At 31.7% G+C, this 19,529-nt stretch overlaps 1 protein-coding gene across 1 annotated transcript in view; it reads right to left on the bottom strand.

Moving 5' to 3' along the window:
- The window catches only part of LOC125068823 (parapinopsin-like), a 115,879-nt gene that overhangs the window by 35,784 nt on the left and 60,566 nt on the right, over positions 1 to 19,529 (bottom strand). Inside the window, exons 3-4 of the mRNA XM_047678144.1 lie at positions 13,360 to 13,519; positions 1,001 to 1,196 (exon numbers count right to left, since the gene is read on the bottom strand). Coding sequence (XP_047534100.1) covers positions 1,001 to 1,196; positions 13,360 to 13,519 — 356 coding nt within the window. The remainder of the gene's footprint in view (positions 1 to 1,000; positions 1,197 to 13,359; positions 13,520 to 19,529) is intronic.

The following is a 19,529-nucleotide window of genomic DNA, read 5'->3' as shown; positions in this document are numbered from 1 at the left end:
AGTTGTCAATCTAAAGTGACAATGTGTAACATACAGCGCGACTCTGTAAGAATTCGCTTCGTGTCTCGATCGTGAAATATTGACAACCGGTGACAACTTTGACAACTTGCGGTGATACGTCATTATGATACGTGTATGTTATAAATTGTATAAGTACGAAAGTCAATGTCACATATCACATTCTGACATCTCACGCACGAGTTTCGAGTTTTGTGTTAGAGAAAACTAATGGTCTAATGGTCTAGGGATCGAGGTGGATTATACTCTACGAATATTTTATATTCAGACCATATACATCTTCAAGAACTCCCTTGCAATTATTTAAATTGGCACAGTCCAAAAAAATTATACAACTAGGAAATAAAATAAAGTGATATGCTTCTTTTTTCAAACTCGATAAACTGATATAGATGGCCTGTATCTAAAGAGATCACATATATTCAATTTTCTTACGTTCCTCATAATATGCATAGCATATTTAATGTAACACAACGTTATCTTCTAGTACCTCAAGACCACAAACTTGACAGCAAACGCCCTTTCAAGTGCAGTCTACTGTTCGTCCTTTAATTAATTATTATTGTTTAGGGAAAACAATTGGGAAATCTTAGACACCTACCTTCATCAGAGAACTCAAAGTAATTTTATATCTTTGACAATTGAGATTTATACGAGACTTTGATTAAGGCGATTAAAACTTATCTTACGCAATTATCTTTTCTGCGAATTGATTTAGTATTTTCACATAAATTTAATATTTAAATGACATGATCTTTGAATTTGTTCAGTATCCGTAAAACGAACTATATTTTGAATATTAATAATTATGATTATAACTGTAACAGGTAATATATCTAGTAGACAGTTGATATAATAAGATAAAGCGAAATAATTTATAATAATTAATTTTGTGTCTTATAAAAATTTAGCTGAAATAAATAGTCGGCTTACTTTTATAAAAAATTACACAGATTATAATTCTATTTTTTCTTAAACTCACCTTATATTGGCAGCTTCATTCACGTAGTTTCCCCAACCCATTAAAGGTGGCGTGGTCAGCGCGAGGGAGTAAGTCCAGATGAAGACCACTGATAGCGCAGCGCCTTTCGAAGTCAGATGCCTCGAGCTGAGTGGTCTGGTCACCATCAGATACCGCTCAAAGGATATAACTGTGAGGGTTGTGATGGATGTTATACCTGTAACAAAAACACGATGGTATTGTTATATTTATACCGCACTAACTTCTAGTAGCTTCACACTAATGGATCTATTTTTTTTAATACATTTTCCTAATTTTATAAATGAATTGTAATTATATGGAAAGATAATACAGTGATCTTTATTAATATAATAAATATAAAACCTATTCGAAACTCTGACTTCCTTGGGTGCTTATAGGGCTGAACTGTATTTATGAAAATTGGCAAAGAGTAAACTTGAACCTCACGTAAACTCAGGTGGTCCTTTTTAAAAATACTCCATCATATCTTCATGGACTCTTAGTAAACATGTTTTCCCAAGATGTTTTCCTTCATCGCTAAAGCTACTGATAGATGAATACGAACATCACTTTGAAAAGACGATGTCCGTGCTGTGTGATCGAACATTTGCGTTGCACTCCCTACCATGGATAAAAGGTGATATGCCTTTGTCAGATTAAGTAAGAAATAAATAAATAATTAGACAATTACAAAAAAGGCTTACACTATGTATTGTATGTTTTAATCAATTCTGTAATAACAATAATTTAATTTTTGAATTGTGTTGATAACATTGATATTAAATAAGAGGGTACTTTGACTTTTCTGTTCATTATTGTGAGTCACGTGATTTGTAGTAAGGCTTTTATAAGTGATGGAAGCTCGGTACAGAACACTTTTTACTTCGACTTTACTTTACTCGTTACTCTTCCTGGAGCAGCAAGGTGTTAACATTTAAGGTACGATATAATTATGTGATATAGTATAATTGTTATTGCTTGTTAAATTATTAATGAATAGTTGAATTGTGTTTTTGCAATTATCAATATACAAAGCTAGTATTATATATACAAAGTTAGTATAATTGTATTTAACTAACATGATTGTATTTTTGGATATTGAAAAAGAGTAGCTACTGAGTTTCTTGCCGGTTCTTCTCGGATGTAGATTCTAACATTCCGAACCGGTGGTAGCTTTACTTTAAATAGTTGGTTAAACGACAATTCAAAAGTGCATTTTTTTATGGTATTGGTTGGCGGACGGGCATATGGGCCACCTGATGGTAAGTGGTCACCACCGCCCATAGACAAAGGCGCTGTAAGAAATATTAACCATTCCTTACATCATCTATGCGCCACCAACCATGGGAACTAAGATTATGTTCCTTGTGCCTGTGATTACACTGGCTCACTTCCACCCTTCTAACCTTAACACAACAATACAGTGTACTGTTATTTGGCGGTAGAATATTTGATGAGTGGGTGGTACCTACCCAGACGGCCCAGAAAGCCCTACCACCAAGTAAAAGCTTGTAAAAGCCTACTTGAATAAAGTATATAATTGTATCTGTATGCATTAAATGACTGTAGTGTACAAGAGATGGCCCAGCCCAATTTATGTATCTATAAGAAAATATTTTTGTGTTGTTAATTTTTAATACCCTCTCTATCGTTAAATCTTATTATCTTTTTTTTAAATATGGAATCTAAATTCAAATTTTGACTGACAGTAATAAATTAATATTGACAGGAGCTAGACTATAATCAATTTTTTTTCTATTCACTCACGAAGGCATTAACAAATATAATCTCATACATATTTTTTTTTGCTATCCTCATCCTTACACTAGCAGACTCCACGCGTTGCTGTGCCTACGAATTTTAATGTATGGTAATATAAAACTTAAAACTTCTAAAACACGCTTAATATAACGGTACAAAATTTCTCTTAAAATATTTAGCGGTCTCTTGCGTTAAAAAAAGAACATATTAAAATTAATATATGTAAGCTACACTACAGTAGTCATCTCACGCACACTAAGACATCTTGTAAGAACAAGCATCACTCCACTAAAGCACGCCGATAATTTAGCATGAAATGGCGCGCCTGTGCGTGTGAACAGATCTATACGACCTGTCACGGGTATTTTAGCTAAAATTATATTCGATATACAAAAAACATTAATACAAGAAAGGCGATGTGTCGTGGGACAGTTGCTTTAGATATACATTATGTATAAAATCACAAACAAAAGGATAAAAATAAAATAACAACTTTTCAGAATATATAAGTGACAAGAACCTTTAAAACACGCTCAATACAACGGTACAATATTTCTGTCAAAATATTCAAAAGTTTTTTGCGTTAAAAATATATATATTTTTAATTAATATATATTTTTAAATAATTAAACCACACTACAGTATTCATCACACGCACACTAAGACATCTTGTAAGAACCAACAATGCGTTTGGATTCCACTTCCACTTACTATCAGGTGGAGTGGAGTCATATGTCTACCCGGACAAAATAAAAAAAAAATGTTAAAATAATGTTATATAAAACTATATATCATAGAAAGAGAGAAAGAGAAAAAGGATCCTTGTGGCATAACAATTTTCCTTACGTGACGAACTTTGCCAGTTCACTTCACTCTAAACTACGTTAAGAATTTCGTTCTAAAACTTCGTTCAAATAATATTTTAGATAAAACTTGCGATCATTTAAAATTAATGCAAAATAAACATAAATAAAAGTAAATTATCATTAGGTATCAGAGAAGCTTCGTCGTTTTTGGATTCACGACCAATTTACCTAATAAGCCAATATCAATAAAAGTAAAGTTAACGAATTACTTACTATTAATTTAATAAATGTATCAAGGGACTACTTCATATAATATATTGAAACAAATTATAATTTGGAAAACAAATACCGTGAATGCCTTTAAGTAATTGACTACTTTCCAAAATCCAATCATATAAACATGGTCGTTACGTAAAGTAAGTATGGGGGTCGGCGACATCGTGGAATTTGGCATAGAAGAATCGGCTTTTAATGATTATATATTAAACTTACTAGTAACATTAATAGCCAGTACATTTCCCACTGCTGGACTACAGCCTCCTCTCCCTTTGAGGAAAAGGTTTGAAGCATATTCCACCACGCTGCTCCAATGTGGCTTGGTGGAATACACATGTTTCAGAATTTCGTTGAAATTTGGCACATGCAGGTTTCCTCACAATGTTGTCCTTCACCGCTGAGCACGAAACGATTTTTAAACACAAATTAAGCCTGCCTGGGTTTGAACCCGAAATCATCGGTTAAGATGCACGCGTTCTAACCACTTGGTCATCTCGGCTCTTAAGATATATACAGTAACTATTTTTAATATATATTTGTATAATTTTAAGGACAATACTAATGATTCTTATGTAAATAACGTATGATGGATAATAAAATATTAAAAATACGTACAATTCACTTATAATTTAGTACATAAAGCATATTATATTACAGTTAATCTGTTATTTTATAAATATAGGTCGGTGTGGGGTTTTTATAATTAAACCCAATTATTAAGTTAACCTTAATTTACATTTTTTATTTTTGATATTTTTAATAGTTCTCTCAAAATTTTGAATTAAGTCAAATGAGTGAATTTTTCGATTTTTTTCTTTTATTTTTTATTTTATTTATTCGCCAAGATTTCTCACCTCTGGTTTTTGACTAAAATATAGAAAATATGTACATTGATTCCCTTGATATTGATGCAGCCAGTAAACTATTCTTATCACATATTATGAGTTGTATGATTTTATTAAATCCACCAAAGCAAATTGGTCCGCATTCTTTATAAACAGGTAACATATATCTATACAATTACATGTGTATATACAAAAGACTCACGGATCTGACACATGTTGACGACCTCCGTGGTCGAGTAGTGTGTACACCGGTTTTCATGGGTACGCTACTCTGAGGTCCCGGATTCCCGGCCGAGTCGATGTAAAAAAAATCATTAATTTTCTATGTTGTCTTGGGTCTGGGTATTTGTGGTACTGTCGTTACTTCTGATTTTCCATAACACAAATGCTTTAGCTACTTACATTGGGACCAGAGTAATGTATGAGATGTTGTCCAATATTTATTTATTTATTATTTATTTATGTTTATATACAAATCTGTGTTTGTGTAGCGTATTGTAAATGCGGTTATTGGATTTTTGTCACGGAAAATGCAAGGAAGCGAATCCTCCGCTGGAAGTATGTAATTAAATTATATCAGAGAGCCGAGTTAAAAAGTCCCCAAGTTTGAATACGGAATACGTAAATATATTCTATTAAATATTTATAGACTTTTCATGTTCTATAATTATGATTTACTGGTTGAAATTCTGACACACTATGCAGGTATATCCGCCAAATAAACACCGGAGTATTAATATTGAAGCGGACGTTTCTAATGTAAAACAAGAAGATGGATGTTGTAAGTAGGTTTTACACCTAATTCGAAACCATTAGTACAATTTAATGAATCTTATAATGGTATAGATTATTATTTTGGCATAAAATTTGTTACAAATCGGCTGTACTGATATTTTAAGCTATCTCTTTCTAGAAGTTTTTTGTACAGATCGATTTCTTTCTCGCACCAATGTTGATCTTTTAAAGATCTTTTCATTTACAAAGGCGAACCCCTCCACGTTTATTATTGGCCTTATTGGTGCCTGTTATACTGGCTCACTCACCCCTCAAACCGAAACACAATCATACGTAAATATTGATGTTTGGCGGTAAAATATTTGATGAGTGGTTGGTACCTAACCAGACGGGCTGGCATAAAACCACTCAAGATGATACGCGCGATGAATGAACGCACCTTCGTGATATATACGTTAATGGTTTTAAACTACTCCGTGAAAAAATACATACAAGATAATAATAAAAAAATACATTTCCTCACATTTTATCCATGATGTAAGTTTAATTTCCTACGGAAACCGCTTCTTTAGACGTTAAAATCATCTAATTATTACTAGACTACACTCACAGAGACTCTCAAAGGGAAATTACGCAGGTACATCGTGTTAATATTAATATATTTTCTCTCAGCAACACGATGAAGGCTCATATTATACTAATCATGCAACTGGCTTTTGCCGTCGTCTTCCTGGAATATTCACCGTATTTGGACTTATTTTTGGTTATTAATTTGAAACATTGTTTCATTTCATCATTAATTTTTAAGATAGTGGTTTTAAGATTTACACTTGTTTTTTTCTTTGGACGTTGGAGCTGCTCAATCAGTTGTTTGGTTTCGGTATTACCCTATGGGACATACACAGACATGCGTAGATTCGCGGATGAGCTCGCAGTCTACACGCAACCAGATAATAGATAGGTCCCGCCCTTCAAGGCTGCCGAGGCAACGAGAGCTGATATCATTGACGTTAACGCACACCCCAGCTCGTGGTACAAAGGATTTTTACAATTTGTACCCTGGGTAGAAAACGTGGTATCTGCCGGAGAGGAGATCTGGGTCTCGGTAATAAAGAGCAAGGCTTTTTTAAATAATGTTCGCTCTAGAATTTAATTTATTAATAAAACATATCTATAATTTTGTAAGAAAAAATAGCGTGCAAAACTGGTTGGTGTGCGATAACCTCAACGAGAGTCCTTACAATTACCAATCTGTGTGTGTGTGTGCGTCTGCCTGTCAGAGTTCGTTTGCATATGTGTGTCTACATGTTTGAATATATTACAAGTATATACAGTAGAGGGATAATATGTTGGAAGTTGGTGAAGTGTGGCTTAATTGGATACAAGATAATTAGCTTTCAATATCCGAAGTTCTCCTTATGTTATAGGAAACTTGCTGTGCCCGCGGATTTATCCGCAGTCACTAACTGAAACTGTAACTCTTATTGTTACTGAAATAAAATAAAATGTTATTTTTACAATCGATAGAACATATTTAGGTTTAACCGTTACAAAAAAAAATAAATCTTTTTTCATAATATTATTATGTACCTACGACTCGGTCCGCACGGCCCACACTAAAATAATTTTTGTTGTTGTTATAAAACATCCCTCCTTATGTAAGTAGTTGCTTTCAATAATTCTTATAATTAAATACTTTAATAATATTGCATTTTCATACAAACTACCATCACCTGTCTACACCCTATAAGGAACCTACCTGCCAAATTCTAAATATGTAAGTGTTAAAGTTACTGAGATTACGTGACTAATCAGTTTTTTGCTTTTATTAAATACAGGGTGTATTAAAAGCAAAAAATCCAGCTCTTAGATTAGTAATACGATATAGATTACTAAAACGATGTACTTATTAATACGTTTCGCTTTGTATTTATTTATAGCTCAGTCTATATTGGTCTGGTTTGTTTCTGCAAATAATGTCAGTATGAAATTCTCAGCGGAATACAATGTACAACAGAGAATTCGTTTGATAATTGCTGTGCCAAGCTCTGTTAATAACAAATACAGGCGTTATAACGATATAAAAAATACTTAATATTTATGACCGATGAACCGATCTCATTATGTTTTTTCATTCTTCTTTCAAAAATGAAAACATATCAAAACGTCATTACCAGGAGTACCCCATGTAGAGATACCCGATCGGAAACCCGGGTGTCGTAATCCGAGCTTAGGATTTTTTTAAGGAATATATATATATAAACAGCAATTCTATCACTTGTATGATGCTTGGGAAACAAATCCACATATAAAAACATTTTCAGGTAGAGCTAGCATTCACATAAGACCAAATGCCAAAGTGCTGTCTAAAAATCGGATAAGGAGGCAAGCGAATGACTGTATATATGTATGTACATATACTAGTTGTCACCCGCGGCTTTGCTCTCGGTTTAGGGGTTGGTTGTTGTTCATGTGCTAGGCAAAAAAGAAGTCCTTCCTTGGACTTCAAGTTTGCTTCATAACAAATTTCGTCAAATAGGGTTCATTGGTTTGGTCGTGAAACAGCGACAGACAGTCAGACAGACCGAGTTACTTTCACATTTATAATATTAGTATAGAAGTATAGATTTAATCTCATATTCTTTAGCGAACTGCTGTCTTTAACAGTATATAATTTGTTATTATTTTATGAAAAGTTTAAAATGCATTAACCACCGTCTGGGTTATCAAATTTGAGAATTGGCCTCCCAACGAATTACATTAAATTCACTTTTGCCCTATTTCACCTACAGAAACTATGCCAAGGGATTATCCACTCGAAGCCAACTAGTGTCTCCAGAGATTATACGAGCTAATCTTACCATAGAAAAATTGTTGAAGAGTTTGTCTAGGTATTTTTCGTTATTATTATTTTTTTATAGGGGGCAAAATGAGCAGAAGGCTCACCTGATGGAAAGTGATTACCACCGCCCATGGACATCTGCAACTCCGGAGGACTTGCAGGTGTGTTGCCAGCCTTTAAAGGTTTAGGTTTAGATTTCCAAGTCGTATCAGTTAATATTTTTCATGTTTCCAAAAATTGATTCGAATTAAAATTTCATTCTGTGTATTGAAGATAGTATTAAAATATGTCCGCAAAAAAAATCTTATTTGTACCTTACATTTTAGTAGTAATACGTTTCCAGACGGGGTTGGGGTCTCATATATACACTGGATATAGAGCTCTTAATAATTGTTTGGAATTTCAATACCCTTTTCAACCTTACATATTACAAACCCTTTATCGAAACATTAAACTCAAATTTAAAACAGTTAAACAGACACAAACCATTTTATTATGACCTTGAACCAGACAGACTTATTGACTGGCTTGATCTAGTAGTAGAATATAAAGCCGCATATTCCGAGGTCGTGGGTACAAACCACAGGTCGGGCCGAAAAAAAAAAAATTGGCTTTTTCAGTTGAAGAATTCTCATTAGCATCTGGAACTTGAAAACTCCCTTACCTCGCAAAGCATGTAAAGCTGTTTGTACTTCACCTGAACTCTTTCCGGTTGTATCGGATTTGCCGTCTCATCGGATTTTGAGAGTACGGAAATAGAGTGCGTCTGTGTTTATGCACACACCAATGCACCGTATTATATAATATGTGCATAGTGGGCTAGTCTCGCTTGATATAAGTCGCCGTGTCCAAAACTGGGCGGGACGAAATCATCATTCCAGACAAAATATTATTGGGTATTTATTGATTAAAACGTTTGAATAATAATCGATGATCGCGAATTTTACTTTATAACTCATCGCGTGAGGTAACCTGCATGTGTCAATTGAAATACTCAAAGTCAAAATATACTTTATTCAAGTAGGCTTTTACAAGCACTTTTGAATCGCCATTTAACGAACTATATTACTCGTAAGTGAAGCTACCACCGGTTCGAAATGCAGATTCTACCGAGAAGAACCGGCAAGACTCAAGTAATCGGTAGTTACTTTTTTTCAAGATTTAATACAAATTCATGTTAGTTAAATACAATTATATATGTACGTAATATATCCTGCCTACTTGGAAGTCAACGAGTATGTACCAGACACCAACTAACATTGGAGCAGCGAAGTGTAATCTCAAAACCGTGAGAAGGTTTCTATTAATGTAATAATATAATTTTAATGTAATGCTAGACAATTTTTCAATAATAAACGTCTACGCGAGTCAGCTTTGTTGCTGAAGTACAAACCTAAGTTAATACAGCTTTAGAAATTAAACAATTGAAAGAAATTTTCGCTTCAATAAGCGTAACGAATTGCCTGTTTTGTGAGAAGTTAAATCATGTACCGACTATTTATAATCATTATTAAATTTTAGCTGCCAAAATGGTCCTGTGGTTAGATCACCTTAACCAAAGTTGTGGGTTGAAACCCGGGAAAGCATGATTGATTTTTCATATCCCTAATTTGATATTATAATTTATCTCGTGACAAATCCTTCATCAGTTGGATGGAACGTCTGCCACATCCCATGCCAGCAATCCGTATTGAAACAGCATGGAATAATCTCGTAAACTTATCCTCAAAACGAAAATTTCTTAGCCCAGTATCCCACTACTGGGCTACATTTACGTTATTCTCGTTATACTATTCTCATAGGACAAGCCTTATATTCTTTTGTGTTCATTACAAAATAGTGAATTTATAAAGATCTCCGTTGTCGAGTAGTGTGTACACCGGTTTTCATGGGCACGCCACGCACACAACTAATAATGAAAAAAAGCTCATTAGTTTCTCTTCGTCTGGGTGTTTGTGGTACCGTCGTTACTTCTGATTTCCATAACACAAGTGCTTTAGCTACTTACCTTGGGATCAGAGTAATGTATGTGATGTTGTCCAATATTTATTTATTTATAATGCTAATGCTGAATAAAAATATAAGTATGGATTAACAAATCCATCATACAGTTTGTAATTCCACAGTGTGATTTTAAATCCGTTTAGATTAATTAAAAATCGATTGATCCCCTTTGTATAATAAAAACTTTTACCTTTATTCTAATGAGTTAGAAAACCTTTTTATAAAACATCTATATAATTTACAAACAAATAAATTTAAACAAAACAAAACAAATATGCAAAACAGGAAAACAAATTACACGAATCATAATTGCTTTTTTAAACTCGATGAAATATTGAAATTTGTGTCAATCAGCGGTAATGGATGAATAAGGCGATACATAGGGACAATCCTACTAACTTGTATTGGTTGTAATAGGATCCCGGTTATATTGCGAACCAACTTTGACCGAACCGCAACTGGATCGTTTCGTTTGTAGAATAAGAAAACGACTCTGTTTCGATTCGATTGCGATAAACTATCGATTTGCTAGAATTGGGGCCCACTTTTTACGATCAAAGTCTATTCCTCCAACTCGAGACGAAGATGTGGTGATCTATTTATTTTTGTTGTTATAAACTTCTGCTATAGAAGAAAATAATGAGTATGGGACGGAACTTTGTCAAAGTATATCGAAAATTATAGTTCTTAAGCAAAGGAGGGTTAAACAAGAATTTCCGAAAAAAAATTATCCAAAAAGATTAATAATATTTAGATGATTATATCTATGTAAATGTAATAATAATCCAGAAATCTTTTCGCAAATGCCAACAAAATTATCTACAAACTTACTTAATTGTAAGAGGAAATTTACGACGACGAAGCTCTTGGAATATGAACAAAACATTATTTTTTTTATGTTTTTATTGACTGTCAAAATTTTGCTGACAGATCGAATTGAAAGACCTCAGTTAGAAGGAAAATATCAAAATAAACTCAGTGAACTTATTGTTTTATTCTATTCTAATCATTATTTATTGTTTACAAATTAAATTTGTATTTTGAATTCGTTATCATAATATGCCTAATATTCATTAAATAAAGTTAAATGCTCCCAACAAGTTGTTTTGACTTAATAATATTTATAGTCATTATTATTATTTACAAACTAATAATATGTAGAAATTTTTAAGCTTATATATTTTACAATACAGATAGACGTCCGACTTCTGTCACTGGTTGCTATAAGAAATAAATTGCCAATCAACCACCAACCTTGACAACTAAGACGTTATGTCCCTCTTGCCTGGAGTTCCTGCCTCGCTCACCCTTAAAACCGGAACACAACAATACTAAGTATAGTAGTTTAGTAGTAGAAGATCTGATAAATGGGTAGTATCTAGATAGACGGGCGTGTAAAAATGAGTAAGATGGCAGTTAGTTCCACGGCTGTAAAATAACAATCTAATTTAAATAGAAGTTCTAATATTTTTTTTGAAAATGTGGTTAAAGCGAGGAGTTAATAGAATATACTCGGAAAATAAAAAGTAGCCCAATAATAAGAAATGTTGTTTCAAATTTGTAGATTCAAGTTTTAGATGATACTGAGAATAAACTGTCTACTACCTGCAGCAATCTCGAATGTTCTTTATAATTTGAAACTTCATTTGTTCAATCATTAAAAATGTTTCGACACCGATAATTCCGTAGAACATAAATATGAACAATAAAAAAATAAACTTTGAACAAACGATCCAAATATTCGTGTATCATTCCAAGTTATGTTTTTGTCCCATTTACTGTAGAAACACTTGGACCTTGGAGTAGCAAGGCAAAAAGCTTCATTAAAAGTATAACACCTCGCCTTATTGCCTCCACTGGTGAGGGTTGGTCCGTTTTTTGCCCAGAGGATTGGAATTGCGATTCAACGGGGAAATGCTGCTATCAATCTTGCCATCATTACATGCGGTCCAGTATTATTTATATTATTTATACAGTAATCATTTTTAATTCATATTTGTAATAGTATGCGCGTCAAAACTTTCTAAGTGAATTTCAAATTAACTCCACTGAACCGGTCTATTTTAAATTTTACAGATCTATTCTAAATTTAAAAATTACTGTTACTAATACTAATAATACAACATTTTTTTTTTAAAGTATAATTTCAATTACATATTATAAAATACAGATAGATGTTATCCAGTATTTTGATTCCTACAAACTTACACGAGGTCCTTAAAAAAGTCATTATTTTATTACGTAGAAAATATTGTGTATAAATTACAAATAACTGTGGGTTTAATCATAAAGATACGTACCTAATTACTATAAGTATTTAAAACGGGATATTTATTATATTCATTATTTTTACTTGTTGGAGCTCGATATTTCGACATTATATACGAATGTCTTGTTCACGAGATAATATCGAGCTCTACCAAATAAAAATTTAAAAAATGATAAATATCCCGCTTTAAATACTTTTAGTAATAAAAATAACCATGTTAATTTAAAATTTTACGTAGCTAATTATTTAATTATCGATAAAAACAAATTTTGAATTAAATTGATCAATGAACTGTTTGAACGAAGCTACTATACATCGAATACAATCGAACCGGACTACCAATAATTCAATTCTCTATTGAGATTGATAATTGTATTTCTCGAAACGTAGGAATAAATTGTATTATGCAGAGTGCTGATGTTTTAAAAGTGAAATGATATACATAATTATATGATCGGTAATGTTGCTGTAGCATTATAATCTAAATTCAATGACTCATGAACGACATCATAGTTACACAAGCTGGTTTTATTGCATATGAACGTCAGCAACGTGTTAAACAAAATATTCTAGATATATATTGGGGTATAGTTATGACTTGCATGCTGAGCAATGTCTGCACGTATCAGGTGAAATTATGATATACTCACTGCACGAATGTGGTTAAACAAGCTCTAATTTATTCCCTCTCGAGAATTCCCTTTCCCAGCAAGAATATATTATCGGCAAGCACTTGTATGTTACAATCAAACAACTTGATAGTTGAACAGAAATAGACAAGTATTAATCATTTCAAGTAGGCTGAAAAATCTTTAACTTACCAAGTAAGGCCATGAAGAAGCCGTACAACACGCACATGGTGTGTCCAAAAACCCACCGATGGAATAGCGCAGAGATGAGTGTTAGTGGATTACCGAGCACAGATACCGAAAAATCCGAGCATACGAGGTTGAAAAGTATGATATTCAGCGGTGTCCATAACTGTAAAGAAAAAAAAAAAGAATTAGGTCATCTGGTACATCTTATATAAAATAATATGCATATATTTCTACATATTCTAATTAAATCATCAAAGTATAGACCCTAGTGCCGACGAGCAAGGCCCTATTATTAGAATTCTTTTATGCCTGGGAATTAGAACTGATTAAATCAGTGAAGGTGTTCTTCATCGCTTTTTCTAATTTGATTTGTTTTTCTTGTAAAACGTTATCCAAATTACGAATTCAAATCGGTCGGTGAAATGTCTGGTGAGTTTGATGAGTGAAAAAGTGTTCTCCTTCATAACTTTTGTTGTTTTGAGAACGCTGTATGACGTATACAAATGTCTGTTCTGGGGATGGAGGTTTGAATTGATTGATTGTGTAAATTAACTTACAAGAATATATTTTTTTTGAAAAATAGGTTTTCATTTGACTGCTCTCATATAAGATGGCAAAGAGGAGATATGTTAAGGAGATCCAGGATAAAATCACATTTTCTGAAATTGCCTATTCACTCGTACAATAAATATACTCGATTTTAATTGGTCAGAAAACACAAACGTCATAACACTATCATAACGTTTGGTAACGAAAACGCAAAGGAAAAAAGGGAATACTATTTATTTTGTTTTGAGGTAATATTTGAGTTTTTACTTATGGAATACCTCTACTGGTGCGAAATAAATCGATCAATCAAGAAAAAAATCTAGAATCTAATGATATTATTCGTGTCTGCACCATTTTACGTGATATAATTATATATTGTCCTTCTAAAAATATTATATTGTTGTCCTTCTAAAAACGAAATAGTCGTTTAGTCCCAAAAAAAATGTTTGTTAACTCGACTAATTAAGGAAACTGGAAAATTAAATAAATTATAAAAGAGCAAAGAATGAAGAAGAAAGAAGATAAGAAAAAAATATTAGCATAACTGACAGCCACGAACCAAACAATCGAAAAGATTTGCCTTATAAAAAAAAAACGATAACGAACCTTACTGCTTTTTGAAACTCAAAAAGTTGGTACTATATGGGATAAACATTACTGTATTGATGTTGCCAGTTAAATAAAATAAAATAAACATTTTTTTTAACGAATATATTTAAAAACAACAGCCTATCTATTTTGGTAATTATGTATTTTTTTATATAAAATGAGTCATACAGAAAGTGTGATAAGACTTGATTGACGCGTTGTTCAAGTGACCGAAATATAACTAGATACATTATACATTATACGGCTTAGGCAGTAAGGAGACTTAAGCCTTTCTTTTGTATTTGAACGGCTTTAACAAAGGCAAAAAAAGAACGGATTGCTTGAAAGGGATAATACAGTACGAGAGTATATAATAAGGATCTGACCAGAGATAAGAATAAAAGAAAACAAAATATAAATAGGTATGATAAAACTACGTTGAAAAGCCATTTTAGAATTTATTAAAGTTAGTATTATATCAGTGAAAGTATACGTATATCTAATGGTATAAATTTTTGAATACAGGTGAGCATTAAGAAGAGATTTTATCGAAATGTATAATCGGATGTAAGTTTGTATGGAAATTCGATATTTCTGATTTTATAACTATGAAAACTGATATTTAGCTTTATTTTAATAAGTGACAACAAATATGATACAATTTTTCTTAAAACATCACCTAACAGTGTAAAATTAAAGATATACCTAAGTTTGAATGGAAGTTGATCAATATTGAAAATTCATATGTTTTTTTTTTAAAGTTACATAAAACATTGATACTTAAAAAAAGGCTCACCCTTTTTTTCCTTTGGGTTCTGTTTAATGTATGCGATGATACACGGTATCCCATTAGGCATAGGGATAGTACTCATATAAATCTAAAACAAGTTGCACCCCTTCAGACACAAATTTTGTCCTCTCTATTATATTATAATAGAGGATACTTTAAATAAGTTACAGTAAATAAACAAGGCAAGTTTTATAGTTGAATTGGCTTTTTATAAACTGATTTTTCATACTGTGTACAATTATTGTAAATAATACATCATTAACCTTTGCCTACAAAATGTTCCCCAAATGTGAGACGCGACAAAACAATGTCGTCCCATAATCTGATCCAAACCCGATATCAAAGAACAAAGGTAAATCATTATTTCCAACACTTCCTACGGTTGTTTGGTAAAAAAATGACCGTTGATTCCTTGAGTTCCTGATTGAGCATTCGATATATAAAATATCACATTAATAAATAAGTAAATTCATGTACTTGATATGAAATATATATAAAATATTCGATAGAAAGTTAATCGCAAGAATCACACTTTAAAGTAAAAAGTAACAGTTTGTAATTGTTCCACGACTGCTAATGGAGGCATTAGCCCAGTCGTGGAACAATTACATCATCATCTTTGAGAAAGTTTGAAGATCACATTTCTCGAAGTGAGGGTTGGTGGATGTATGTGGCAATTGATACATGTGGATGTGTGAAATTTCAATGTAATTAGGCACATGCCTTTCCTCACGATGTTTCCTTCACCGCTGAGCACGAGATGTATTATAAATATAAATTAAGCACATGGAAAATTCAGCGGTACTCTCTTGGATTTGAACCCCCAATAATCGGTTAGTATGCATGCCTTCTGATAACTGGTCCATCTAAGCTCATATAAATAAGATTGCTTATTACAAATTTATTGCTTTGATAGCATTGACTTACAACATGTTATATAAATATCACGAATTGATTGCTTACGTCATAATCTACAGAAATTATTCTACTTAATGGTAAGGCTTTTTGCAAGCCTGTCTGAGTACCATCCACTCATCAGATATTCTTTGGTAAATATAAATACTTAGTAATTTTGTGTTCAGATTTGAGTGAGCCAATGTTATTCAGAACAGTGCTTTATTCCAACATATATTTTTTTAATTTCATAACTTACTCCAAACAATTATTTTACACTGTTATAAGCACGTTTAAATGAATATTAAAAAGTCATTTTGTTTATTTCCACTGGCGCGAGTAGTTCTAATTCTTCAAAGAAAACTCGTTGTCCGAGTCTATTCTAAAGAAATGACGCTTTAGTGAATGCTTTTACACAAATTATTAGCAATAATACGAGACTAAACTACTGACAGTTTTGATTTATTGTGTAAAATATTACAACATCGTTACAAGATCATCAAATATGATCAGACATACAAACATCGAAAATTTTGCACTTATTATTGTACAGAAATAAGTGGATATTTCTTAGCTATTTTTATATTATGGCTACGTAAGCTTAACATTTTCAGAGACAGTACACAAGACATATTAGTTACGTAACAGTACATTAGCTGTTACGTCAGCTATAGACGTTTACTGTTTGCGATTTGACATTTAATTGGTGGTTTAGCGAGTACTTATCAAACAACAACATCATAAAAATTCGCCATCGTCTTTTTCAAGACGCGCCAAAAAAATATACCTAAAAAAATCTTCAATAATTGAATAAAAATTTTACGTACCAAATGACCCATTTCCGAAAGGTTTCGAAAGTTGAACGTGTTACAGAGACCTCAATAAAAGGTTCTATTTTGTAAAACGACTTTTATTTGAAAGAAGTAATTACGAAACAATTTGTATTACGATATTCTTAACAAATTTAACAAGATGAATTCGGAATTTTTTCTGTTGTTTCTATAATTAATTGGATATTTCGTAATTTATATTTTACATCATAAATGTGATCACAGTTTTAAAGTTTCATCGCTTGAAGAGAATAACATTTTCAAGCGTTTTTTTTTTCGTTGTAAGCGTCCATCAATCTGTTTGAAATCAAAATTGATATACTTTGTGTATCAGTCAAATGCGAAATAACTTTAAACTAAATACTTGACATTTTGGAATACGAATATTATAATGATCCTTTGAAAACGTTACAATTCAAATCTGAAACTGAAGTTCAATTAGTAAGATTTCCGCCGATGTTCTAGAAATGTTCGGGTGATTTTCATTTGTTTAAAATAATATCCAATTACCTTGATTTTCTTAGTGTAAAGCAGCTTTGTTTATTCGTAATCAGTGAATACACTATTAAAAATATAATGATATAATCTTATATGACACACTGTGTTTCCATCGATAAGAGTTTATATACATATACATATATCTATACTTTGAGGAACGTTGTTGGTTTACCGTTAAAAAATGTTCCACGCCGTATTATAAAACATTGTTCTATTTATGAATTATATAAAGCATTAATATATTAAAACATGCATTTACATTTAGAAACGTATGCGGTCATCGCTTGCAAATATATAAACATTACATACATTTTTATGGAATTAAAAATATTTTTTTATACGGATAAAAACATTTATAAATAATAAAAAAATAATCATTACCACAAGATATGCTAACAGCGTATGATTGATGATGATTTTCTCGATAAATATAAAATGTATCACCACTCGTTTCTAGTAGTTTCTAGAATTATAATGACACAAACATATTTTAGTTATGTATCTAAAAAATAGTATAGTTCTATTTAAAATAGGTGATTCAATGTTTAACAAATAAAATATTATATGAACTGTGATCTAAACTCGGGATTTCACAGTAAGGGGGGAACAGAGCTATTATTGTAAATAAAATAAATGACACACGTAATTAAGATTTAGTAAAAATAAAATTATTAATTAAAGTAGTTTAATAAAGTACGTTGAACATATTATGTTTACGTGATGTATCGCTATCAGTTCTAAAATAGTGTGCAAAATTTCAGTTGGTTGTTTGGTTCAGTTTGATTAGACTGATATAAGATTTGGTTGCATAACAACAATGCTTACTATGGTTTGTTTCCGGTTTGATGGCCAAGTGATTAAGTGTAACTTCAAGCACAAGGGACAATATATAGTATAGGTTGGAGGCGCAATGGCGATATTACGGATTGTTAATGTTTTTATAATATAAATTTGCATGATATTTGCCAGTCTGTCTAGTTAATTTAATAAAAAAAAAACCTAATTATTAAAATAATGTAAATGTGAAATGTACGAAAACTAATTACGATATCCGCCATAAAGATCTAATATATTTATTTTGCTCAAATCGATAGAAAATTCTGCCAATCAATTATGTTGTAATAAATATCATTTATCTATGAGTGTTATAATTAAGCTGGTGTTATAAATAAAAGCAAATTTTTATGCCTATTGTTTAATGGAAACATGTTGTCTTAAAAATAAGAAATAATTGTATTTTGAGGTCATGATGAAATGTAAAGGGAACTTATAAAGGCGCGCCCGCAAAAGTTTTCTAGAAATACTGTCAAAGTCAAGTTATGAGTATGTATAATACAGTATATTTTACTATGTAACGTAAATTCGAAGTAATTACACAAATTCTGCTCCAAGCGATCCTTCAGACCGTAACCAGCGGTCTATCTCAGACGCGAGAATACAATTATATAACTTTGTATGAATTTATCATTTACAATTACAAAAAACACCCTTCTCTAGTTTCTATAAATCTACATATAATACTGACATACTATATAAAACATTTCGCCTTTGTTTTCGCGTCCTAAGGGTTTGTTGTCAGGTATTAGGCTTAAATAACCTATCGTTTCTTGGGGTTCAAGCTTGCTTCCTAACAAATTTTATAAAATTTATAGTGGTTTCGTCGTGAAAGACAGAGTTACTTTCGAATGTATAATATTATATATATTTTTTGTTTTGGTCATTTTTTTTTTATTTTGTAATCTGTTAATTCGTAATTGTATTGTAGAGCAATGTCGCTTTGTTGGCGAGCGTTAATAACTGCACCACAGTTTTATACTATCGCAGTTATTATCGTTCACATCTTGTTTTTGTTCAATATGACGCTTAAATAAATAAATTATTATACTGTTTCAAGCGGATGTCACGTAAATTCAAAGCTGGCTTGTATTTTTTCTTCAAATATAAATCAATTTATATTTGAAGAAAAAATACCATCTCTGAATAGTTCTTATAATATTTTTTTTATATATATTATCAGAACAGAA

This window comes from Vanessa atalanta, chromosome 14, assembly GCF_905147765.1.
Source record: "Vanessa atalanta chromosome 14, ilVanAtal1.2, whole genome shotgun sequence".
NCBI classification, from domain to species: domain Eukaryota; kingdom Metazoa; phylum Arthropoda; class Insecta; order Lepidoptera; family Nymphalidae; genus Vanessa; species Vanessa atalanta.
Note: the sequence above shows the minus strand (reverse complement) of the source record. Positions and strands in the feature narration are given on the sequence as shown.